The following is a 27,881-nucleotide window of genomic DNA, read 5'->3' on the forward strand; positions in this document are numbered from 1 at the left end:
AGCTTAGTTGCTGCCTTTACACCAAACCGGTTTTCTCAGTACCCAGTAACAGGTTTTTTTTTTTTGTCAAGTTGTATATAAATGAGACTTTATATGTTAAATAATACAGAAAAATCTCTCGGTTTACAAGGTGGGATGGCTGATCTCAAGAAGGGATTCTGTTTCTCAGAGGATTATGTGAGCATGACTTGGCAACATCTTACATGTTGGTGAAATGGGCACCAGAACAGCCATTTCAGTTAGGTCTCTCTGCCTATCCCTTTGAGTTTTAGGGATCTTTTGCTATTGTAAGCAAATCAGCAAGAGTTTCAAATCTGTAGTCATGTATTGAGTGCTTACTATGTACTGGACTGTGACAGGTGACAGGGTTACAAAGACATACTGTCTCCCCTCCTGTGAGTTACATGACTGACTGATGATGACATAGACCATCTGTGGTAGACACTTCAATAGTGAAGTAAGGCAGCAGATATGAAAACATTTTGCCCACCTCAAACATTTTAATTAAAAATTATTCAAGAATGCTGTTGATTAGGGGACTGGGAACCACATTTTTTAACAAATTTAAAAATACTGTAGAATAGGGCTATAATTAAAACCTTCATGATGCCTTCCTTAAATTGATATAGATATAATTTGGATATGTATTGTGTATACAAATATGTAATTTATATTATGCATACTTTATACATAATTTTAAGACTCATGATGATACATTATAATGATGCATATATAATCATCTTGGGTCTTATTCATTATAAATTTTGATCCTTATAGCAATTTAAACACTTGTGGGTCACTAGAAGTATCAAGGTCCCCTGAAAATCTTATGCCTATCTTCTTATGGTCTTTAACAGACAGAGATGGCCCACTAAGAGCAAAGGAGATGCCAGGGAGTACAGAGTAGAGGAAGCTAGTCCTGACAGGGTTATTTTGATAGAACCTCACAGATGAGGTGGCATCTGAGTTAGGACTTGCAGCTCAATTAAAGTTAGGTAGGAAATAGCATTCTGAGGCAGGGGAGAGCATCAGTAAAGAGCTGAGGCAATGTGCAGGTCATACTTGGGAGGACAGGTGGTGAGACAGTAGAATGGAAGAGAAGGCCAGAGCCTGTGAAAGCCTACAGATGTGATCAAGCCTTGTTATTCTTCTGTGTTCTCTACTTGTAACATTTTCTTCAGTCTAATCTAGTGTTTTCTAATTTATCAACATTGTAGATGATAATATTCATAATATTCCTGCCTCAAACTTCTAGCTTATCAATTTTGATTCTCTAAGCATTCTACTGTTGTTTCCATAATGATTAAGTTTGTGGACATAGCTTGAAATCCACCTTCTAGAATTTGTTTAATGTGTAGGCTTGAGGGTCTCCAAAATTCCTTTAGAATTTCTTTAGTTTGCTCAGGCAAGGTCTTCATATATAGTTCAAGCTGGCCAGGAACTTAACTATGTAGCTCCAAATGGCCTTGAATTTGTGATTTTCCTGCCTGTGCCTTTTGAGTACTGAAGTGGCCAGCATGCCTTTCCCCAGCCTCAGATTTACCTCCCTTCTTTTCTAAAAAAAATGTCTTTATTGTGCTCTTGTCCTTGAAAAGTAGTTCTGCTGGAGAGAGAAAACTAAGAGGACCATTATTTTTCTCATGGTGTTTTGAAAATCATTGTCAGCTGTTCTTGGACTTCTATTGTTGCTTCTGAGACGACATGTCCGTTCTTTGCCTTCCTTTCTATAGTTCATTCTGCTCAGTAAAATGAATAGTGTGTGTTCTGCTTTCTGTGGTCTTGGGTTAGTGTTTTACATTAGTTCTGACAAACTCAGACATTTTTCTCTCCAGATACTGCCTTCCTCATACCCTCTCCCCTTTCCTTAGGTTAGATAAGGATAGGACTGGTGACTCGCTGCTCTGACTGAACTTTTTCATTTCTTTCTATCTCCCCTCACTACTCTAAATGGTAGATCAGTCCTCAGGCTGAAGCGTTACTTTAGCCTTTCTCTAGATGTAGCTCATCTTGTTTATAGTGTATGTTCACCTCTGCACAGATGACTCCTGTCTCCAGACCTGACTGTCCTGAGAGCTGTAGGCTGTGATCACACATGCTGTTGCCTACCTCTACTCCACATGCCATCATTCCCACAGCTCACTTTCGTTTCCTTCCTTAGTGATGACCTGTCTTTGTTTTCATTCAAAGACTTTGACATCTATTTCTTCTCTCTGTTCTTCTTTACACTGATTGTTGCATCTAACCATTCAAATGATCAACAAAGGGCTTGCCCCAAAGCTGCCCACTTAACCTACCTCATAATCGTTTCTTTTCATATGTGGCTCTTGTTTGAATCTATCTAGGAAGTGTATCCCTCTTTTTGACACTGTTTCTCAAAACTGTCATCTACAAAGTCCAGTTGAGAATTGTGCAACCAAGTCACAGAAACTCTTTCAAAACATCTCATAATGTTTTGTGTTTAAGGTTGAAAAAAACTGGCTCAAGAGTTAAGAGCATTGGCTGCTCTTCCAGAGCATGAGGGTTCAATTCCCAGCACCAACACGGCAGCTCACAACTGCCTGTAAAGGAATCCAACAGCCTCTTCTGGTCTCTCTAAGCACTGCATATGTGTAGTAAAACATTCATACATAACACAAAAATAACAAAATACACATCTAAAAAATGATTTTGTGTTAGGCTATATTCATAGCTATTCTGAAATGCATGTGGCTATAGACAATAGGTTGGTAACACCAAGTAGAGAATAAGTTCTAAGCACTTTAGCATTACATTTCAGAATCTTCTAGAGCCAAAGCCTTTCACAGTTCATTTTTCACCTGTTGAGACTGCAATAGGCCCTGAGAGATGACTCAGTCCATATGAACAATTGCTCTATAAACACGAGATATTGAGTTTGAATCCCTAATACCTAAAAGGTTGTGTCTACCTGTAACTCCAGCATTAGGGAGGAGATAGAAGGATCCTCATAGTTCACTGGCCAACTGGCCTCTCCAAAAAACACAAGCTTCCAGCTCAGTGAGAGATTTGTTCCAAGACAGTAAAGCAGAAGGTGATAGAAGAACACACCTAACATGTTGCTCTGGAATTGAGTGTATCCAGTGAATGCAGCCTTACATTTGTAATGGATGTGCCACACACAGACACTGAGAAGCATCTGGTGATGTGAGGACCTTTAGTGGGGAATGGGTGCAATGAAGGTGAGTTGTGATATTAAGTGATATTGCATGGTAGAAGAGAGCAAGGTGTGAGATTAGGCAAATTTAGGCTAGAGAGGCAGGGAAAGAGACAAGCCATTTCTGACCTATGTCTTAAAACTTTTTTTCTTCATCCCAAGTGCAACGAAGAACCACTGAAATTTTATGCTGGGGTTGAGACAGCTGTGTCATAGGTCTCTGGATGGAGCCCTGAGTGGATTGTGACTTTGTTCTCTAGATCAGGAGCTGTGGGAATGAGTCAACTTTAGGAAGAAAACCTGGTCCTGGCTTTAGACACACTGACTCGGGTGCTGTGTGTATCACTTTTGCTGTGGCCATTGTACCTGAGAGAAATGAGGGAGGATATGGTTTTAGAGGGTCTGGTCTATAGTTTCTGAGTGGAACATCATGGAGGTGATGCTCTAGTTTGTCTTCTTGGTTGATAAGAAGCAGAGGAGGGCAACAGAGAAAAAAGTCAGGAAAAGACCGACACCTACTTCCTCCATCAAAGTCCCACATCTTAACTTTCACTGCTTCTCAGCAATACCATCATATCATGAACCCAAAAGTCATTCATCAGGCCAGAGACCCATCATCTGAATATCTCTAGAAATATCCTTCAACACACAGATTTATGCTTCATTAATATTGTAGATGCTCTTTAATCCAGTCAACTTCACAATGAAGTTGGGCCTCAGGAGTGCCTTGAGAGAAAGAACACTGTGTAAGATATCAAGGCAAATGTCAAATATATGGACATGAAGTCCATAAGGGAAGGCTAGGTTGGATTTATAAGTGTATGTGTGAATGCATGCCTCATGTGTGTGGGTGCTCACAAAGGCCAGAAGAGGGTGTTGAATCTCCTTGGAGCTGGAGTAACAGGCAGCTGTGAGCCACCTGACAGGAATTCTGGGAATTGAACTTGGGTCTTCTGGAAGAGCAGCATGTGTTTGCTCAGAACTGCTGAGGCATCTCTCCAAACTCCTAGCCTGTGGTGGACTTCTAAGTCTAAGTTAGGTAGAGGGTGCCATACTGACTGAAATGTCACTTTAACATGTAGTGGAAAGGAACCCAGCCCTTGTTTCAGTGACTTTGGACAACTGGAAGATGAACCTGTTGAAGATGTCTCTCCTACTGGAAGGAATTTTAGATTCTGTTTGTGAGGTCTGGTTTAATCTTTTGTAGAAGATTTGAATGCAGGGTGAAGGCAGAGTGGGAGGAATTAATTACAGATTCCTCCACAGAACACCACTGAATAATCATTGGTCTTTTATCAATAGGAGCTGGTTTTGGAAATTGTGGTTTGAATCTATTAAATGGAAGGGAAAGACAGACAGACAGACACACACACAGAAGTAGGCACACACATGCACAAATACATGCACACACAATTTATTTCAAACTGCTGCAAAAATGTTAAACTGGTTTTTATTTGGTACACTATAAGGTAAAATATTTGAAGCATAGAAAATTAAATTTTATTTGTAGAAACAAACCACAAGTGGCTTGAATAGTGCTCACTACGATCTTCTTGCTGAGTAATTTACAGACCCAGCATCTTTTCATAGCTCTAGCAAATTGTCACCCTTCTTTGGAAGACCATATCAGGTGACCTTACAACATAATGTCCTGTGATTATCAATATTTCTCGAGCTATTTCTGAGATAGCTATAAAGTATCTCCAAAACAGATCTCTGCAAATTCCTTTCATTAATCATTTTAGGTATTGTTCCTTAGGTACTGTCTACCTTTTTTTTTTTTTTTTTTAAGCAGGTCCCTCCTCTGGCCTGTCCCTCATGAAGTTGGTTATATTATCTAGCCAGAGAGCCTCACAGATCTACCTGCCTCTGTCTCCCCAGTATTGGAGTTATAAGTTTCTGCAACAACTCCTGGCTTTAGGGAATTGAATTCAGGTCTTGCAAACACTTTACTGAGCTATCTCCCCAGTCCCAAGTTCAAGGTCCTTGATCTTAGCAAGTTTCTTATATCATTTACCCTATACATCTGTGTTTTATAAAATGTCAAAGTAGGATTTTATTTAATCCTGTTTAGACTTAGCTTCTAGCTGTCCTAAAGGCTGGATTGTGCTATTTATGGAACAAACTGCCCCTTCCCAAATACATCTCCTTTTATATTGAAGCCATTCTCAGGAACATGGTATGGTATATGCTCCTAGAGCCTTGCAGGAATTTATGACCATAATTTCTTCACCTCACCCAATAGTCCTATGAGTAGAAAGTGACAATGTCTAGCTGGAAGTGGTGGATTATTATCATATTTTAATAAATAGTAAATACAAAGTTTGAGGGATTTTTTTTGTGTTAACAGAGCCAGTAGAGAAGAGAAGGTCCATTCTGATGTCAATTCAGTATGATTTTTACCTCCCCAAACTCTCAAATAATGTCTCTACAGGGAAGTAAAAAGGAATTTCCACATACTTGACCTTTGCTGAGTTGTTAGATTAGGCTGGTATAGAACTTACCTTCCTGTAGGGTCTGTACTAGTTTCAAGGCAGCTGTGACAAAGTACCACGCAAGGAGTGGCTTATATAACAGAAAGCTATTGCTGCCTTGGAAGTCAAAGTTCGGGGGTGGGGGACAGTCAGCAGCTACTGTCATTCCTTCTGAGGACACACAGCAAGGGTGTGCTCTGAGCTTTCTCCTTGCTTGGAGAAGGCTGGTTTCTCAGTGTCCTCCACATTATCTTGTCTCCACATATCTCTGGATCCAAAAGGACACCATTCACATTAAAACAAGGTTCACCCCAATGACCTTATTTTAACTTGATTATCATTGTAAATACCTTATTGTTAAACAAGGTGTCATGTTTAGAGCTTCCACATAAGATGTGGAAAGAGGGCATGCAATTCAAACTATAAAGGAGCTGTAAGGCAAATTTTATGTCTTAAAAAAAAAATGACCATAAGAGCAGTCATATAAGGGGATCTTTTGTCCAAGCCCCAATTTCCTACCAAGGTCTTTGTGTCTGGTGTGGTCTACTGTTGTGGTCAGTATATGTCACCATTTAGTTTTCAAATTGACAGACTCAGTGCTTTTCCTAGCTCACTCTCAGCTGCAACTTGCTGAATACAGTCTCTGAAGATTTTTTTTTGGGGGGATGTGTGCGGGAGGCAGCTGCTGGATTTATTCCCTTGTTTAATGATCTCAGGATTCAAATGTATCATTTAACTGACATTTGTGGTGAATTTTGCTCAGTGCTCGGTGCTAATTTGTTGCTATCTGAGGAGTTTCCTTTTTCCATAGTTGGTTAAGGTGTCAAGGGATTCCAAATGTAGGAAACCAAAAATTAGGGTAGTAACGTTTCGTATGTCAAAGCAGCTTGCAATATGTTAAGTGCATCTGAGTATGCAGCATAGTCCTGCCAGCTTGGAAAGCCAAAGGGCAGAGCATGACCTGACTTTAGATGGCTGTGCCAGGATGTCGTAAATGTTGGACCTTGTCTGCTACTTTGCTTCCTGGTTGTGCATACCCCACATGTGTTTTTTTTCCTTTTTGGTCATATGGGCATATGGGTATTGCACAGGTGGATCAATGTGTGCATATAATAAGAAACAGATCCTGAGATTTTTTAAAAGAGAAAATAGTATATCAAATATAGAGAATTTGCTTGTGCTCATAAATTTATAATATTAGTAAATCTATTTGGTTTTTATTTCTTTCCTTTTTGTTTAGTTTTTCAAGTCAGGGTTTCTCTCTATAGCTTTGCCTGTCCTGGAATTTGCTCTATAGACCAGGCTGGCCTTGAACTTACAGAGATCCACCTGCCTCTGACTCTCTAGTGCTGGCATTACAGGAGTGCACCACCACTGCCCAGCTTATTTGATTTTTTTCTAAAGTATTTTTTTCCATTAATAGAAGGATGTTAGGTGCAATGACTAAAGATGGAAGCTGCTCTCCTGTGTCTGAGGTTCTCCCAGTGTACCTTCCCACCTCCGTTACCCTAATCACTTGTATCCTATGTTTGTTCCTGTAATGCCATTATTTATCTTTACATATTCACTTTATATTTCTGTGTAGCATACTGTTTAATTTTAAAGTAAAAAAAATTCTTAAACTACTGTGAATTTGTAAAAAGTAGTAAGAATAGTACAAATAGCTCTCCTATGTTTTCTGAGGGTTAACATTTTACCAACTTTATTTTATATTTCCCCTACTATCTCTAGAGCAGTGGTTCTCAAACCTTCCTAATACTGGGACCCTTCAATACAGTTCTTCATGTTGTGGTGACTCCCCCAACCATAAAATTATTTTCACTGATACATCATAACTGTAATTTTTCTACTGTTATGAATCATTGTAAATAATGCCGTGTACCCCTGTGGGGGTTTGATTCCCAAGCTGAGAACCACAACTCTAGAGAGATGTACACATCCACACAAGTTATGCTTCTCTGAGCTGAGAGTAAGTTATAGAAAGACATACCATTTGATTAGAGGGTCTCTGCCCAAGTCTGGCACTGTACTTTTGATGGTCTGGATGGCCTCTGGTCCAGCAGGGGTAGCTGCAAAATTTGGGACTGACTTCTGGCGATGTGTGTGGCCTCTAATCTGGCCAGAGTCCTCTGGCCAGGGGTTCAACATGCTAGCCTGGCTTCTGGTGAGGTGGGAGTCTTCTGCCAGAGGTGTGGGCTGGGATGTGGTGACAAGGAGAAGAGAGGTGGTTGGCGCAGTCAGGGTTGTGGGCACTCTTACCTTGGGTTCAGAGAGCTGGCCTGGCATCTGGTGGGGAAGGAGGCTTCTCCCAGAGATGTGTGGGGAAATTTTTTTTTATCATTTCTGGTTTATATGGCCAGACAAGCAATCAACTGGAAAAACCTCTAGGCAGAGCAAATACTCAGCCTGTTCTGCTCTCTTATTCACAAAAAGAATATTGGATCAGAAAATCTAAGCCCTTCGTGGTATTCTTTGGTGCCTTTTGGCAACTTTAACCTCACTCTAGGTTTAACCTCACAATAGGTTGACTTTTGTTTGTCAGACCAATCTTATTTTTTTCCATGAATCAGTTTGATGTGAATTGTGCTAACTTACCAAGGTGTGTCTCTGCCAGGGGCCTTAGAAATCTCTGAAGTGAATGTGTTTGCACTGGTCTTCTATCACAGCGACCTGAGTAGGTCTGCATGACAAGTACAGATCATATCTACCCCCCTTTGCTGTGTAGCTGAGCTGTTTCACAATTGTCCAGAAGTTTACTCTACTCCATGGCAACAAGCACTTTGTTCAAACTTTCCATCTGGTGTTGAAGCCTGTATCTCGCAGAGACTTGTGTCATATGCTGATAGCCATCATCTGCCTTTGACTTTAGTATTTCTGACATTATCATTCTGCTCATCCTAAACATCCCGCACTTCAGGGTAGAGGCACTTGGGCTTGTTTGCCTAGCAGAAGGAACTTCAGTTACTTGTTTGGAAAACTAAGGGTTTGGCTGAGAAAGCCCCTGCCACCTGGAACTCTCTATGGTTTTAGGAAACCTTGTTTTTAATGATTTGTGTATGTGACTGACAGCTTGTTTAGATAGAGACCATGGACTGTAAGGAGGAAGGCCCGAGTGCCATTCCAGGCACTTGAGTGAGCAAGCAAGTGAATGGCATAATGAATCCAGACTGACTAGGGGTGAGGAGGCCATTTAACCATGAAGAATATAACAATGGCCTTTTCCCACAAGATTTTTAGAGATTTCCTAAAAATGAATCTGAAGGCTGAACATGGCTTACAACTCCTAATTATTTTTGCTTTAGATTCCTTCAGTCTTTTCTAGTGCCTCTGCTGGGTCTCTACCGGTATGTCTGGTGTTTCTAAACACACTGAACACATCCCACGTTAAATTTCTGATGCTCCTAGAATATTCTAGTTACTTACCCCAACCTTCTTGGAAAAAAAAAATCCATACTTAATTAGCATCTCTGAAAGACCATCACATATAACCTTTAGTCCATTCAACATTCATTTCCCATTATAACAGTCCCTATCAAATGTCATATGTTATATTTACTATGAATCAATTGCTCGCAATCCTTGTGATGATGCTATTTAACAAGAGGTCACAGACAGTATTGGATGAACAATTACATGAAGAAGAGAAAGGAAAAAAATGAAACACTTGGCTTATGAATTAAAGTTCCCCAACCTAATCCTCCAGTGACACTGACAGTAGGCCTTTGTCTGTTGATTTTTACTTCCTTACTTGTTCCTGTCATTACCCCTTCCATCTCTTGTCATCTACCTTGGATACTTATCTAGTGCCAATTGCTTCCTCCCTTCCTTCCATCTTCTTTCCTTTCTTTCTTTTCCAAGTGCTTTCTATCACTGGCAGATTCTGAAATTTATTCAAGACCCTTTCTGCCCACACCGCTTTTTCTCCCTCTGATGTAGTGGGGGAAACACTGAGGCCTCAGCGTGTTTCTCCTTCTCCATGTCCATTTTAACCCTCACCTGTCTGGTGTATTTTAAACCCCCAGCCACAGGCTTTACATCTGGAGAATAGACTTTAGTATCAGGGGTTTGTGTTTTAATTTTCCTAGGCATCATAAGTAGAATTTTCTTTAAGATGAGAAATCTATTTTTTTATAGATAACTACTATTAATACAAATATAATCCCTTCAGCATATGTGTTCATGTATGCACCCATCCCTGTACCCATAGCATATTATTATCAACAATCATTATACATGCATGGTATCTAATAACCTGAACATTTTAAAAAATAATTTTTAATTTAAATTTGAAAAAGCTTGTTTTACGTATCAATCTCAGTTCCTGTGCCCTCCCAATCTTCCCTGTTTCCCCTGTCAATCCCCATCCCATCCTCTTTCTGTTCCCCAGGTAGGGTGGGGTGAGGCTTTCCATGGTGAGTCTTGGAATGGGCCCAGGCCCTCCCCCATATATCTTGGCTGAGGGAGTATCCCTCTATGTGGAATGGGCTCCCAAAGTCCATTCGTATACTAGGGATAAATACTGATCCACTACCAGAGGCCCCATAGACTGCCCAGTCCTCCTAACTAACACCACATTCAGGGAATCTGTAACCTGGATTTTTAAAAAGATACTTTAATATTATATAAAGGATAATTTTCCATTCAGTAAATATGTCTTCATTACTTTAGTCATTATTATTTTTAGTTGTATCTAGTCCTTTCTAACCTTGAGTTATAGTCTTTCACTTTGAGGATAGATGGAGTGAGATTTTTGGAGAGAGGGTAGATATAGAATCAGTGTTGTGAATGCCTATACTATGAGTTGTCTGGAGAAATACTCTTCATGCTCAAAAGGAAACCTCAAATCTTCCTAAAAGAATTTTAAAGACTAGCATAAAGTTTCCAAACTTTTAAAGCTGGTGTTATATATGACTTGCTGAATGTAAATATGTACAAAGCCCATTATTTCTAGAAATTTTAGAATATGTACTTCTTCAAATTAAATCATGATAGTAACCTTTAAAATGTTCTGGACAGGGGAAGTGTCAGTATGGCAACATGTGCCTTTAATCTCAGCACATGGAAGGCAGAGGCAGGTAGGTCTCCATGAGTTCAAGGCCAGCCTAATCAACATAGCAATTTTGGACCTGTCCAGGTAACATAATGAGACCCAAATATGAACTTTCTCCTTTTAAATGGTCTGAAATGCCACGTAGTCCCCCTTTCCCTACTGAGTTATGAATCTTGGTCTAATCCCTTAGAAAGTTTTAATTTAATGTAGTATATTTTCTTCTTGGAAGTCTTATTGAACATTTGTTGCTATGTCATTTGTTGAAAAAATTGAAACATTTAAAATTTCCCAGGAACATGAGGAAGTTTAAAAATGTCTATTACATACATATATTGAAAGGTAATTTGTTTTATGTAAGTAGAAAGCTATTTCCTACAATTGCATAATGGGTCAGTGAATATTTCTGGTTATGGGCATGAAATAGAGCAGCATAATTTTTCTTATTATCCATTTTCATAAATATCAGTGTTGGAAACCATTTTCATGTAAGTCAAAAGAATGTGGGTAGGAACAGTTTTATTATAGAAACGTTGATCAGTTCTTTGCACTTTTAAATTATATTTTATTTAAAGTATGTATTAATGTCAGTTATTTTTAATGTTCTATTAGGTGATAAGCAATTAGATCATTTGCCGTTCAGGTGGTTCTGTTGACAGCAAATGCCATAGTACTGGAGAAATATGGCAAGGTGTCAGCTATAGGGGTTATGTATTATGTTATATGTTATCTCATGAGGATTTGCATCTGTCAAGGGCGTGTTTATCACTACTGTTGATCAAGAGCTTTCCACAGGGGTGGCAAAATGGCCTCTGTTTCCCCATTGTGTTTACATCTCTCCAGAATAAACTGTCCGTTTTTATTTTGCTCAGAAACATTCATTCCTAATATATTTCAATTACATTTATTGAAGTGTTATACTACTTGTTTCTGATGTTTATAATAGATCACTTCTGAAAAAGAATTGCTAAGTTCAAATTCTATGGCTTTTTAGCTATAAGCTCTGGTGAGCGTTGATTCCTCATTTTTAAATGTTCATTGATTCAGGTATAATCTTTATAATCATCTAATTATTTTAATTTAGGGATTACTTCTGATCAGCATCCCAATTTTAAGCCAGGTCTTTAATGAACAAAGAAACCAATGTTTTCTTCTCAGTTACACAATTATTTTTTCTTGAGATACATCACCTTAATTCTCACTTCACTGGGTGGACAATTTTTAATTTTCTAGCAGTTTTTCAGATTTTAATTTTTACTGAAACACTTTTTTTTTCTCATAATATTGCATCTAAAATGAAAACAGGAAGCGCTTTGAGATCTGACTCAGCGGTAGAGCTCTTGCCTATCATGTCACGCCTTATTACAACAAAACAAAATAAGCAAAGAAACCAAACTGACAGGGGCTATTTCCTGCATTCTAACCTCAAGACTTCCTGTCTTACTTGTAGAGAAAACAGCCACCGTACACTTGGTCATTTACTGTGTTCCAGGCATATGCTAATTTCACCACCAGAATTGTCATATTTAGTCTCCACAGTAGCCTTGTAAAATGAGAGTTAGTGTTTCCCATAACACGCTAAACAGCAATCTCATTAAGTTGAAGTTGGGTGGTTTTACATAACTGCATTTTCTTTAGTCACATTAATGAAGAAGAAATGATGCTCCTTGTCCCCATTAGTGTGAATCTACAGAAGAACATCTTGGAAGTCTCAGGTTTACATTTTTGCAGGAGAAGTTGTATACACTTTACTTTTATGGATGATCAAATGCAACATTATTATTATTATTATTATTATTATTATTATTATTATTGCTTTCAAACTCAATCCCATTTTGTACCAAATATCTTTTAATATTATCTCAGCATCACAACAGACTCCTTTGAAAATATTTGTGTGTTTAGTGTCAACAAGTGGTTACAGTTTAGTAATATCCAATTCTTTTTTTTTTCTCTTAAAGATAGTGTTTTTAGAAGAATCATCTCAGCAGGAAAAACTGGCCAAAGAGTGGTGCTTCAAACCATGTGAGATCAGAGAGCTGAGCCACCAGTAAGTCTCTGCCAACATCTTCCATTTTGTTGGGAGCTAGTACCAACGTTCAAGTGATGAGAAGTGTGCACTGAGAGACAGAGGAGGCTTTCTAATTAAACAATTGGCCATCAGTAGGGAAGATGGGTGAGAGGAAAGCAGTCTAAAGGACGGAAACTTTGAGGACCAGAGAGAGCTGTCATTCCTTTCTTAAACATCTGTTGGGTATTTTGTGTGCAGTATTAAAACCTTGACAAGTCTTTAGCCCCATATAAGCATGTGGGAGAGTAGGGACAAAACAGGGAAACCAAGGAACAGAGTCTGAGAAACAACCATTCTGATGGCATGCTTAGGGAAGACCTATGTCCAGAATGCATTTGAGTTGATATTTTTATGGTCTTTAGAATCCGTATAAGATGTGTTTTCTGTGGTGGGCCAGCTCCACAACTTGGTTGACATCTTCTGTACAAATGAAAGCACTTACCATAAGCTCAAATATTTTTGCCTAATTTCAGACGGCTGTATTTCCAAATTCAATAAAAGTGGCACCACCATTTTTATTCTGAAAATTGTTTAAAATTTGGAAAGTGACTTTAGGTAGTGATGATATTCAAACCGGGTGACATGGGCCTTAGCCTACAGCCCGCTGTTCTGGCTGTGTGGCTTCTTTTGGTGTTTGCTATTTATTTAGTGGAACACAAATGGAAGGGTGGAAAGTGCCAGCACATGCCTGTAATCCCAGCACTTGGAGGCTCACAGGAGAACTGCAAGTTCAAGGTTAGTTTGGGTTACACATTGAGACCACACCTCAAAAAGGAAATGAGAAGTGTGTGGGTGGGGTGGGACATGAAACTGCAGATGTAGATTAGTGACAAAAGACATGCTTATTGTGCATGAAATCCTTGGGTTTAATTCCCAGTAGTACAAAGATAAAGTTAAATAAAGATAAAGAAATATAAAAGTTGGGTAGGTGTTCTGATAACTGTATAGAGGGCTGTATAGTGCTCTTTTTTCTTGATTTTTTTTAATAAGGTCACACTACTATTTCAGGTTTAAAATGTGAAGTTCAAGTTTTAAGGCAATTATGCTGACTAACATAGGTTGGAAAAAGTTGAAAAGTGATGGGAGGAGATCTACTTCATCTCCATCTGGTGCAGCGAGTGGGCCACCTTTTTGCTCTGTCTAAGTTGGCTCTTAGTAGCTATCATCCAGCTCCAAGTCATTTTCTGAATGGCGAACAGACTTTTCACCTTGGCCAGGGCAATGACAAGTTGCAAGCCTGGAACCAACCCCCAGCTGCCTCCTGCTGTATGCAAAATGAGATGGTCACTTAAAGGCTTGCTTCCACCTGCTTCTCTCACACTACACACTCTTGCATCTTTATCTCAGCAAACCCCATATTCACCCTTGAGCGTGCGGACTTTGCTAATGTCATGGCCCAGTGCAACCTGTATTGGGTAAAAGCCGCTCAGGCCGCAGTAAGTCCTTCCTAGCCCATCTTCGGCTCCTAAAGAGTGAACCCTCAAACACCTTATTTGCTCTTGCCTCTTTTCTACTGATAGCGCGCACAGGTTTCCCTTGCATAAGAAAAATGAAGTCTCATGTACTCTTCCCATCCTCACTTTTACAAAGAAATATGCCTGGTTCTCTCTCTGCCACCCACATCTGGGGCTCCTCACTTCTCAGCACCCTTGGACAGAACTAGCACTGAGTAAATTCCTTTGATGTTGAATGCCCTGGGTTCACCGCATTAGAGGTTCTAGAGTCTCTCTGAGGCTTCATATATCTTGCCTTCAGAATTATTTTTGTCACTGGTCACTTCCCTGCCACATTTGTCATTCTCTCTGATAATCTCTGTATCCTGGGACCCCTCTATCTTCTTGACAACAGTTCTGCCATTATCAGTCATCGTCACCTTCTCTTCCTCTGTCCTTATGTGAATGCTGCTGCTCAAGATTTAGCTTTGTTTATATCTATGGAAATGTCTAACATTATCAGCTTGTAGAGCAGCTTCTGAACCCTGAATCCTGTGTTTAACTCTCTGTGACTGCTTAGCCCACATCTTCAGTAACACCTAGAGGCCACAAGCTAGGCACTAGATACGGTTTTCAGTGTGTCTTTGAAAGTTTCGTATGCTGGAAGTTGGACCCAGTGCAAAGATGTTGAAAAGTGACAGGACTTTTGAGAGATGGAACGTGGTTGGAGACAATTGATGGTGGTCTTTTAAAGTAAGGGAGTTCTTGTGAGAGTGTATTCTATTAAAGTGAGTCTACCCCATACAGTTGGCTTATTCTGTATGTAGCTGTTTATTTTTATAGTTCTCTGTGTTTTGTCATGCAAGAAAGTGTGTTCTTACCTATATCATGCATATAGATTTTTAAAAGTGTGAGCCAAATAAACCTCTTTTAAAAGCAAAGTATCTACCCTTAGGTAGTTTGTTACAGAAATAGAAAATGTTCCGTTGCAACATACTTTGACATTTGGCTTAAGCTGACATCATGAGACTCTGTAAACCTGATTCTCCAGCCAGGTTCTCTGTACTCTGAATGATCACCCTTGAATGCTCAAGCTATCTCTCCAACTCATTTCATTTGTCTTCAGGGACTGATAAAATATTAAATTATTCCTCTTATATTTCCCAGAAACTTCATACATGGTTGCAGGAGTATCCTAAATCATGTTTTTCCCCCTTTGTGTGTGTTTGTACAGGGAAGTGTGCATGCTCACATGTATGCACACATGTAGAAGTCAGAGCTTCCTATTCCCCACCTTGTTTGTGGAGGCAGGGCCCCTTTAATGAAATCTAGAGTTTATCGATTCAACTATCGGGGCTTAACACTGTTTCCCATGTCTGGGATTAAAGTTGAGCCACCGTGCTCTCCTGATATTTATGAGAGTGTTAGAGATTTGAACTCTGGTCCTTATACTTGCCCAGGAAACACTGAGCCATCTCTCTGACTCTTCAACATCATGTTTTGGTAGTGATTCATATTGTAAGAATAGTTGCTTTTCGTTTTCTGGTTTAATAGTATTCCATGGGGACACAGTTTATCTATCTGTATTTTCCCATGACAGTTATTTAAATTGTTTCCCATTTGGGGCTATAGTATGGACAAAGCTGCTGCAAACAGTTTTGCACAACTAAAAATTTTATAAGCTTAAGCTTTATTTCTCCTGAGTAGACACTTAGGGGTGAAATTATTCACTAAGAGCCTCTGTGTCTCTGTCTCCCTGTCTCTTTGAAACACACATGCCCCTAATATCTTGAGCTATTATACAGTGTCTGAAGGCAGAGAGATGCCTTATTTCTCTATAGATTACCCACAAGTCTTAACAGAGTTTCCTAAACATGTTTGGAAAACACCTGAAGATTACCCAACTGTATGTAAACTCAAAACTGTTTCACTGTGGTGGTAGAGGAGGCAAGAGCCCCAAGGACAGAGGTATCCAGAGAGAACAGTGACTGACACATTTCACACTGTAGACCTCCTGACACCTTTATATACTCACACGTTGTCACCATTCTTTGTCACACAGAGTATGACAAACAAGAGTGATAGAGGAGAGCTGCCAGGGTCAAGGTGCCCCGTCCAAAAGTCATGAGTTGCTGAGGTCCATTCTTGTATGCAGTAACGTACTTTCCCCAACTCTATGGTCATAACACGTATTGTTCATATAGTGAAGATAAGAGAGAGACTAGATGACATGACACATATCCCACTGCTGGTTAATGGTGGGTCTTCATTCAGGCAGGCTGATCTAGAATGAATATATGTAACTGCTGTAACAAGCTGCCTACATAAGTGACATACTGCTCAGAGGAAACTGTGTCCAGTTCCAGTGCACGTACACATTCAGTAAGTGTTAGCTGCTTGTACCATAGCCTCATTACTACATTATAGTTCCTTTTTAATACAGAGCATTTTTAAAACTGCTCATGGCTGCATCTTACATCTGGACATATGGATGCATTTCATTTGCTGGCGAAGAGTTTTTCCTTGGGGTGTCAAGTATTGAGTTCAAGTTCTGTGGGTGATTTTCCAGTTGTTCTAAGTGAAAGTAGTGGAGTAAATATCATCTGTTAATAGATATGTGTTTGGATGAGTTGATGCAGTGACTACCCCGGGGAACTGAATTAGCTCTTGAGATGAGCTGTACGTGTCTACTAGCATTTGCCTTCCTCCCTTCTGTGGATAGTGCTTCTGAAAACTTAAAAATATCTATCCAGAGCTCCTTGGTGTAAAAATAAGTAGAAATGTGGCTAGGGAGGCTCAGCTGATCAACAGTACAAACGGAAAGCTGGGCATAGTGCTGCATGCTTGCCATCTCAGCACTCAGAAGGTGAAATCAGCAGAAACGTGAATTCAGTGCCAGCGTGGGCTGTGTATCAAAAACATGTCTCAAAAAGGAAAGAAAAGAATTGGAGCAAGGATGGCGGTTACAGCATCACACCCCTCATTGCTTCACCTGCAGACCAACAGTTGATTTCTACACTTTCCTTGCAAAGATCAAGGGTCTCAAAGCAGTCCAGGCATGTTCTTGATGCTTCTGTTGAGAGCTCAGCCTTTGAGTACATGGAAAAGGACAGGATTTCTTGCAGCCTTCTAACTGAGCCTGTCTTTATTCCCCCTCTGTGATATGTATCCTTGTCCCTCAGTCCAGTTCTTGAAGCTTGAAAACACTATCCCCACTTCTAATCTCTGTCCAGTTGTAAGAACAGAGGCATAAGATGTGGCCATGGCTTCTCTCTCTCTTCTGCTACAACAGCTTGGCTTCTGTGCGTTCCTTCCCTCTGCCATCTCTTAACTAGAGCTCCATCCATTGCAACTTAGGGGCTCTCTCTTCTAGTAGAACTTTGTTCTTATTTTCTGATCTCTTTAAATAAGGAAACTTAGAGTTGTAGATGTGTAGAATAAATGAAACCCTTGTCTAAAGATGTTCTTAAACGATTTTCTTCTCTCTCCTTACTTCCCAGTGAGTTCTTCATGCCAGGCCTTGTTGATACACACATCCATGCTCCTCAGTATGCCTTTGCTGGAAGCAATGTAGACCTGCCACTCTTGGAGTGGCTGAACAAGTACACATTTCCTACAGAACTAAAGTTCCAGAGCACTGATCTTGCTGAAGAAGTCTACACCAGAGTTGTCGTGAGTATTCTATGTGTGGGTGCTGTGTAATGCCTTGTCATCGACGAAAACATTTATTTCGAGGACCAAACTGCAAGCATAAAAAAAGTTAAGGTTGGGATGGACTGTGGCAACATTCATTTAAAGTCCTTTCATAATCCACTAGCCTGCCATCCTGACAGTGATGAGGAGAAAACATGAGTGTAATGACCCTGGTCTCAGTCTAGTAGGTTCTACAATAGCACTCTTTTACTCTTATCTTCTGGTGTGTTCTTTCACACGCCAGGCAATTCATAGTGCTGTTCTGAGGACCATATGGAATATCTATGCAACCTTTAGAAGGCTCCGTGACTCACTGTCCCCATCTGTAAAACTCAGAGATAATGATAATGGTAGAACCCACTTGAGGAGTGTTATAATCATCCATGCAGTTAATATTTTCGAGGTGCTTTAAATAGTGCCTAGCACATGGTAAGCGTCTTGACTTTTTAGTTTACTGTTCAAGGAAAAATTAAATTTCAAACTACTTTCGGGAGGAAAGCACATAGTTTTAGCAGGTTTGAAAGGAGGGAAGACAGGATGGCCCCTCATTGCAGAGCAGGTGGGAGAGTGATATGAAGACTGACAGCATTAGTGGGAACACAGGAGCCAGGTTAGTCCCTGATCAGTGGCTGCGGGGTGTGTCCACTGTGTGTTGATGGCTGGGAAAACAGGCCATTTTCTCCTCTAAAAAACAAAGAATAAGAGCACGCTCAGAAAGTAAAGAAGGCCAAATGCAAATGATTATCGTATGGCCTCCTCCTCCTGCCATGGACGCTTACTGGTGTTCTTCTGTGGTCCTGGCTACACACCTTCCCCACAAACTGGCCAAGCCATCCTGCCAGTTCCTTGTCTTGTATCAGCCCAGCCTTAAAAGAGTGGAAGCAAGCGCTTACCTTCTTTCAGTTGTCTTGCTCACTTATAATTGTGCTACTTACATTTTAGCCTGCATCCACATGACACTAGACAAACCGAGAAGGGCTAACAGCTGGTTATGAATTGGCTAGCACACTCTTAGTGAATTGTGTTAAACATACCAAATCTTTATCTTCAAAATGTATTTATACATCACAATGTTCTAAAAACGGTTTGAAATTGCTTAAAATTGCATAGTATGAAACAAAAGAAAATGAGTCATCCAATCGCAGGGAAGGAAAAAGAGGGAATGGAGAAATAACCCAAAGTCAACGCATTCTTTTGGTAGAGTCTGTCACAGATTTTGCTCTGTTTCTAGCACACAATATAGACAGGGACGTCAGAAAAGAAATTCACACCGTGAGTGTGATTTTGAGAGCCCCATTTGTTGGAATAAAAGCACATCTATTCTTTATACTGAAGTTAAAAAATTAATTCTGACATTGCTTAATGTGGATGGATATTATGCTGTCAAAATACATTTGTAAAGATGGTTAGGGGTAGGAAAGAGAGAGGAAGAGAATGAAGAAGGAAGAAAGAGAGAGAGAGAGGAAAAGAAGGAAAGTTCCATTATATCAGACCTTTATACTTGGATTATATACCCTTCAGACAAAGTCCATACATATTTCTTCATCAGAAATGTAGGTATTTAAAGTCAATTAGCTCAAATGGCCTATAAGTGTTTATTTGCCAGACATGCTCTATGGTTCTGATTATGAGCAGGCCTACACATGCTGACAGAGAATAGGATGCAGTTGACCTCTACTTAAGAGAGTTTGCTTTCCTCCTTCATAGTCCCCCCCTCCCCTACTCCTCCCTCTTCCCCTCTCCTTTCCTCCCTGTATTCTCTCTGTTTTGTCACTTTGACTGTACTTTGCATAGATTTCTGAATTTTCTAGTGCTTTTAGTTCATTCCAGTCAAATGTGAAAGGACAGCTTCTCACCTAGTTCAAGCTTTTCCCCATGAGAACTCAGGCTGTCGGGCTTCAGCATGGACTCACTGATAAGCCTTATTGTAGGATGCACTTTGCCGGGGGCAAGCAGGCCCTGGTGTCAGTGTGAGGGTATGTCTTCTAACCATTTTCTTGGGGAAGGGATTCTGCAGCCCCCTCAGGAGTTGTGGGAGTGGCATACTTGGGTGACCGAGGACACTGGAGATGAGCTAGATCTCCTCTTAAACCCTTTCCCATCTTGTTTTTGGGGGATTTGTGCCCTTTGCACACTCACCAGTTTTTGCAGAGAGTGATTCCCTACACAGAGAAGGTTAGGAGTGGGTGGGTCACTTCTATAGCGAGGAGGAAATGACTGCATCTACTCCAGCCAGTATTCTGCTAGTACCCCCATGGGTCCACCCTCTTCTCAACGTTTCCAGGTCCTTCTCTGGGTTCTCTTATGCCGTTGTCTTGTGTTTTTCTTAACCCTGTTGCCCTCACTTATCATTGTGCAAGTGAAACATTGTTAAGGAAAAAATAGACATTATGATCATTTTTTTTTTCTGCCAGGTGGAAGCAGAAGTCTGGCTGAATAAATTTACTTTGTCATACAGAGAAAAATCACATTTGTATCCTCACAGATAAATAAAATCCAAATATCCTCAAACAGTCCCAAGGAACAAGGAGTCAATTGGCACCACACTTTATGACCTCTGAAACACACAACCAGGAAATTTAAAGTACCAATTTCTCCTTAAGCTCACACTTTTAGAATATAAATACTTTTGCCATTTACTTAGGTCTCTTCCACATCAAGATGGCATACCTTTAAATAAACACATTTTAAAATTAAAAAGCAGACTTCTATTTTCATCTGTGTGCGCCATGTGACTTTTCTGAGCACATACGATTCAGGATTTTTGTGATTTATTTTTAGAGGAGAACACTAAAGAATGGCACAACCACGGCTTGCTACTTTGGAACAATTCACACTGACTCATCCCTGATCCTTGCGGAAATTACAGGTGAGCAGCTGAAAGCAGGATTTATGGGCACATCAAGCAAAGACAACCAGACCATGCCTGGCAATAGTTCCTACACAGTACGAAGTTGTACCTTTGGATTTAGAATTTGAACATTTACACTTTGTACTCTTTGCATCTGAATGTCTGAAGATAGCCTTGACACCTAAGTGGGCTTTTATTGTTTATAGGATTTAATTATTTCTATATGGATTCTGGTCACAGGATGATGTTTATAGATCTGAAATTTGTATATTGATTTTTTTTAAGCACATGTGTATCAATGTAGGTGTGGCAAGAGTTTATTGCATTATAATGAACAGATAGATCTTAGTGGTTAGCTAGATTCAGGGCATTGTACTAGATGCTAGGAACACAGTGTTAGTTTACTAATACCTGTAATTCTGTTGCTAGGTACCAAATAATATACAAAACACTCCGCTGTAAATAGCCTTCTGATGTCTACTCATGCTTTCATAGCAGAGACAGATTAACTAAAGCTCAAAGATATTCCCATATCTAAAACCTCAGAGCTGGGAAGAAAAATGGAGACTGAATTTTGGTTGATGATTCCATACTTACCCAGTACAGTGCCTAACAGTTAGCAGGCACTTGGTAAACACTGTTGGCTAATGATGTATTTACCCTGTTGTTGGGTTCCAGGGTAGTTCATACCAAAGGCCTAATGGCTGACACTGAAAACAGAAGCAAAAGTTCTCAGAAGAGGCAAAGACAGCCTGTCTGGAATGATTCCATGAAAGAGGCCTTTAACTGCATGGAAGACAAAACAGGGGGAGGGAGATTCATTGCATGGTCAGGAGGGAGAGGAGGATGGGCAGGAGCAGACCACAGAGGGGCTTGAGCATGCATCAGAGACTCAAGAGAAGGTTTCAGGCCAGGTGAGCGATGTGATGAGAGTGTGGTATGTTAAGGAATCATTCTGATAACTAGATATTAAAAAAAGCCTTTTGAAAGACTTGTGACAGCAAGGAGACATTGTAAACAGTCCCACCTGTGTAGTTCAACTGATGTGAGAGTTCTTGCACCATATCTGAAGAAGGTGCTTCATTGCCAGCAGCCTATAGGCATTAGTCAATGATAACGATATCAATGCTGTTATAGTCAAGAAGAGCAATGCCACGTCATCTGAGCACTGTGAGCCTTGTGCATTGTTCTTTGTCTATTTCTTACAATCCTGCGCAGAGTAGAGGACTCTGGGACACTAGAGTCTAGATCTCAGACAACAGCTGCCATCTTGGAGTAATCCCAGGGGCAAGGAATCAAATCCAAGTTGATCACCCAGCATCCATGTTCTTAACATTTCATATGCTGCCCTTTATTTAGAAAGGGCCATGACATGCAAGGAGAGGAACTAGATCCAGTGATGGCAGGAGAGTAACAGATGGGAAAGAAATGAATGGGGGGGGGGAGAAAAAAATTGGTATATTGAGGATATGAGTGTATTTTCTAGGATCTGAGGTATTCCCCTCTTGTATCATGAGAGAAAATGAGTGTCAAGGTAGTGATGACATTGGTATATAGACAAAATGCATAATCAAAAGCAAAAGGGAAATAAGAATTATAAAATACTCAATTATTTTCCAGCAGGCTGGGAGTGGGCTGGGGACTGGGTAGAAGCCGTTTACTATTCTTTGAACTTAGTGGCTTTGCTTTTGTCACAGTGTGAAGACAGAGAGATGATCCTTAACAGTCTCCTTTTTTTTTTAAAGGGTATTTTTAATTTGAAAGTGTTTTTAGATTCCACAGAAAAAGTACATGTTGGAAAAGAAACACATCTTCAGATTCTTTCTCTGTGTGCCTCACAGATAAATTTGGACAGCGAGCATTTGTGGGCAAAGTATGCATGGACTTGAATGACATGGTTCCTGAATACAAGGAAACCACTGAGGAGTCGGTCAAGGAGACAGAGAGGTAATATGCCTGGGGCTTTCATTTGTATGGACGAGTCACCTGCTACTCTGATGGCATTTGAAACAGAGAGGAAAGCTGACACCATTAGGACCCAGTTGGGTTCTGAGCACGGTGATAGACTGTTCCGATTGTTGCAGTATGTAGTTAGTCCACAGTGCTCAAACATGTGACAGTGGTCAGTAGATAGCTCACAGAGCTTTCCTGTGTACCATTCTTGATCCTCATAGGGAGCTCCACAAGGTGTCTATTTTTATGATAAGAAAATGGAGCCTGACATTGCCTGGGTGATTTGAACACAGCCATTAGAGTAGTCCATTTACCATTTCTCTGATGTAATGTCAGAGATAATCAACTTATAAAAAGAAAAGGTTTTGGGCTGGAGAGATGACTCAACCATTAAAAGTTAGGCTCATAACCAAAAATGTAAGAGAGAAAAGGTCTCTTTGGGGTTATTGTTCTAGAAGTTCCCAGTACATGATCTAGTGGCCTTTGATGAGGCAGGAGTGAATATAGGATTCATTGCTTACTATGAAGCCAGGAAGGACAATCAGAGAGAAAACTGGCCAGAATTTTAAAAATCCTCTCCATGCTTCTAGCAGGCTTCACTTTCTATAATACCTCACTTCCCATTAGCATGGATCTGGGGACCAAGCTTTGGCACATGGACCTGTGTGGGACACTCATCCAAACCATTTTATTAGTGTAGGGCTTAATAGAATGAAAAAATATCTATGACTTAAAATGTAGAATTTCTTAAAGCACGACAAGGACCTCATTCATGTCATACTTAGTGTGAGAGGCAGGAGGCATATACAAGCAGTTTTTATTCGTGCATATGCTTAAGAATAATAGTGTGAGGACTCACTTGCAGAGAACATATGAGAGGTTTTGGAAAATGTTCCATTTATAGATGAGTGAAAGACATTTCAGTAAAAATGACTCAGGCATAGTGGTACACATCTGCAATCCAAGCATGTGGGAGATGGAGAAGGAAGGATTGTGAGTTCTAAGCCAGTCTTAGCCACATAAGACACTCTTTAAAAAACCAAAACAAAGGTGCTTTTTTAAATAGCTAAAATACATAAGCTTCCCTGGCATAAAGCATAGAGACGCAAAAAGAAGTACAAAACAGGGACATTTTCTTTAGCAAAGACACCAATGCGAGACTCAGTGTGTTTTAAAAAGAAAACATTTTATTGATTCCTTGTAGTTTTTTATATAATGCATCCAGATCCCACTCATCTCCCCATCCCATCACCTCCACCCCCAAAACAAAACAAAATTTAAACTACAGCCTAAAAACAAAACAGAAAATTTTGGCATGGAAGCTGCAGAGTGGCCCAGTGACTCACACAGTAAACCCCTTAGCTCATACATCTTTACTTGTAAGAGTTCTTTACATTGGATCAATGTGTTCTAACCGCCTATCATTAACTATCCTTTTATCTTGCCATAGAAAGAGAAAAAAATCTTCATGCATCCTGGGAATGACCACAACATATTCAAATACAGAATTAGGATATCTCCTCTCCAGAATTGTTACATGAGGAGGTGAAACACAGACACACAGCAGGAAGTTTGTGTTCTTTATATGCCTTTTTTCCACATCTGTGGACTTGTGGGAAATAGCCCCTTTACAATAAAAGGTCTAGACACTTCCAACAGTGACATACAGCCAAGGGAGACACTGAATGTAGAGACCAAGGCTTGTTCTAGAGCCACTAGGTAGAGAGTGGGTTCACCAGAGAATGTGAACAGCCCATTTAGGGGTGATCTATACCTCAAATGATGGAGTACCAAGTGCAGACAGAAATGTCAAAACATGGTATGGGCAGAGACAATGCAACAGGTCCACATGAAGTCTCTAATGTGACTGGTCCTCAAGCCACCACCCACAGATGCTGAATACAGAGCAGGTGCCCTGGACACACTGGTGTCAATCTCAGGGTAGGACTTCAAGAAATCTGCTTGCAGGAATGTAGGGATACTGTCCTCCACATTCATCACAGCAGGCCTGTCAGTGACTCACACACAGATAGGCCTAGGACCCAGGCCGGCTAGTTTGTAAGGCTCAGCAGAACTGCCCTGGGTGAGTGGAGTCTCATCTATGCGCACCCTACCTTACTATTCTAAGAAAAACAGACTGAACACAAAAGGGGACATATTATAACATTTCATTTATACTGAGCATATAGAAACTGCAAGTCTGTGAGACAGAAAGTGGAGAGGTTTGCCATGCTGGGGAGGTGAGCGACATTGCCCATCTCTTGCCTATAGACCCAGGGAATCTCACTCTGGTGATGAGAATTCAAAGTTTGTATTATTATGGTAACTCCACAACCCAGTAAATTTGCTACAATTATTGAATAGAGCGCTTAAAATGGGTGAACTTTATGATATGTAAATTATCCTTCACCAAAGACTATTCTGAAAAATGGAAATATGTTCCAGTGCACAATCTCTTTAAGAGTTAGGTAGGAAAGGTTCGATTTCTTAAGTGCATATTTTTGAAGGGCTGCCTTTAAATTCACAAGAAAGTGATTCTTGACAAAGACATTAAGAGAATAGAGCAGAACATATTCCAGATTCCCGGCCTGTGTGACTCTGGTGTACCATAGTCTTCCTCTCAGCTCTTCTAACACCCATCCTCCATTTTTGTCCCTACACAGCCGCATCAATTCTCTTAAAGTCCGAGAATCTCAGGATGTATCAGCACATTCTAGGGTCTTCTTAAGATGTAGAATTAAAGTTGAAAAACAGATTAAGTTGCTCTTCTAGTTAGTCTGTCAAGGTCACTAAGTGGATTTAGTCCATTTCATAAAATTGGTGTGTTCCTTTAAAAATGTATATTTCTGTGTGTTTTGTTTGCACATGTGTGTGTACACGGATGCATGTAGTAGTGTACACATGGAGGCCAGAGGAAGATGTTGGGTGTCCTGCTCTGCCAGTCTCTACCTTACTCCTTTGAGGCAGGGTCTCTCTCTCTCTCTCATTGAACTGCAAGTTTTCAGCTGAGCTGAAACTCCCAGCATCCCCCTGGCTCCCCCAACATTGGAGTTAGAAGCATGCAGAGGTTTTTTTTCATTCTTCCTTCCTTCCTTCCTTCCTTCCTTCCTTCCTTCCTTCCTTCCTTTCTTTCTTTCTTTCTTTCTTCCTTTCTTTCTGGGGATTCAAGTTCAGGTCTTTGTGCTTGCATAGCAAGTGCCCCTACCCACTGCACCATCTCCCCAGCCCCACACATGAAGGATTCTTTATTTTAAAAATATTACCCTTAGTATCCCATGTTAGGCTAGGGCTTCTCCAGGAGACAAGATTTGTTAAGTATGGTGCCATGATCATTAAATTACTTTTACAATATCAATTGTACAAACTAGTAGCTTCCATCGTGGCTATGTGCATATGAAATACTCAGATCATATCTACAACCCCTCAATAGCTTTTGATTACAGTTATTTCATGAGTTTTCATTATGTTCATATAATGTTGGGGGATTTATCGATCATTTAAGTACCTTTCTTACATGATATTTCATGGCTTTCCCTGGTATCTTGAATATTTAACAAGGAATTTCACTGTATTGTATCCTACACCAAGAGATACACAGAAGACATTTCTTCAGATTTATCCTTTTGGGGGCTGAGGTGAGAGGAAGAAGGGTGCACCATACAATCAGCTCCTGCATGAGCCACTGCTGTGGTCACTTTACCTTAATTCACAGTTTGTTTCCCAGGGGCTGAAGATGTTGCCCAGGGTTTTGTTCATGTCTGGCAAGTGTCTGTCAGAGCTACACCCCCAGGCTCTCGATTCACACTTTAGTCTGAAATAGTACCAGACAGAAGAAAACTAATAGCTAAACAAGTCTTTACTGGCCAGGGCAGGGATAACCAATTTGTAGGACAGTTGTCACTGTTCAAACAGAAGTGCTAGCTTCACCAATTGTCCCATTCCACACACACTTGGCAACCCCTCTGTCGTTGTCTTCCACCTTCCTCCAGTACCTACCTCCTGCCAGACTTTGTCCTCAGAGACTGATAGTGATACTGGGGGCATGATTAGCTTCCACATAAGAGGAGACTAGAAGAATGGTCTAAGGCTCCTAAGTGCCTGTGTGTGCCCAAGAGTCCATGGACCTATCATCCGTGGAACACAGTACACTGTAACTCTATTACACAGAATTAGAGCCGCTAGCACAGGCTGGGGGCTGTGTGGATACTCAGAAAGGCCCACAGGATGCCATAGGATGATGTTGCCTGTGATTTTCCTCTTCTTCTTTTGCTATCAAAGGAAAAGTGGAGTAATTATTGCTTGTTAATCTCTGATTGGTGGTGGCGAAACCCACTGTTTTCATGGAAATCAGGATGTTGTAAGGATCATATTTTCACCCTGTTGAAACATTTCTTTGAAAATGATTGACTTTCCTAACTTTGTGTTTGTCACTTCATTGCAGATTTGTGTCAGAAATGCTTCAGAAGAACGTAAGTGAATTTGCTCAGTTTTCACCCAGAGTGCTGCTTTGTTAGCTGTAGCATCCGATAAGTTATTTGATGGCTTAGTCTGTGTACCTATGGCTTAGTATATACTTAAGAGGTATTTTCCTAGAACCTTCGATTGTTGACACAGTGTACCCAGGGGCTCAGCTCAGAGAGGTCATATTTTTTAACATTGAACATGTCTGACAAAGACTGAGTACTAAGGTGTGGAGTGTGATGGCTTCTTACACACATAGTGTTAGATGATGGTCACAGTGAGATCCATTCACATGTGCAATGGCAGGACTACACAATAGCCTTAGGTATCTTTTCATTTTATAGCTGAGAACTTGTGCCCTTTGATCAATATTGCCTCATATGATCCAGAGATCCCATTTCTGAGTATCTGTCCAAGGAAATAAAATGGGATATCTTGGAGAGATGTATATCCTACATTTACAGCAGCTTTATGCACCATAGCCTCAAATATGGAAACAACCTAGAAGTCTATGATGACTAGATAAAGAAAACCAATTTTTTCATTTGTACATTATACATATATACAAGAAAACTATACATACATGCTTATATATACATATATGCATACATGTGGATATGTATACAATCTAAATATGTCAATATGTCTCTTATATCCCATGAGTGTGTGTATGTATGTATGTGTATATATATATATATATATATATATATATATATATATATATAT

The 27,881-nt window shown here is 40.2% G+C and overlaps 1 protein-coding gene across 1 annotated transcript in view; it reads left to right on the plus strand.

Moving 5' to 3' along the window:
- Positions 1 to 27,881, plus strand: part of Gda (guanine deaminase) — a 64,990-nt gene that overhangs the window by 14,144 nt on the left and 22,965 nt on the right. Inside the window, exons 2-6 of the mRNA XM_051200161.1 lie at positions 12,655 to 12,743; positions 17,698 to 17,869; positions 20,672 to 20,759; positions 22,583 to 22,688; positions 27,136 to 27,163. Of these exons, the coding sequence (XP_051056118.1) occupies positions 12,655 to 12,743; positions 17,698 to 17,869; positions 20,672 to 20,759; positions 22,583 to 22,688; positions 27,136 to 27,163 (483 nt within the window). The remainder of the gene's footprint in view (positions 1 to 12,654; positions 12,744 to 17,697; positions 17,870 to 20,671; positions 20,760 to 22,582; positions 22,689 to 27,135; positions 27,164 to 27,881) is intronic.

Source organism: Phodopus roborovskii, unplaced genomic scaffold, assembly GCF_943737965.1.
Source record: "Phodopus roborovskii unplaced genomic scaffold, PHOROB, whole genome shotgun sequence".
Taxonomy (NCBI): domain Eukaryota; kingdom Metazoa; phylum Chordata; class Mammalia; order Rodentia; family Cricetidae; genus Phodopus; species Phodopus roborovskii.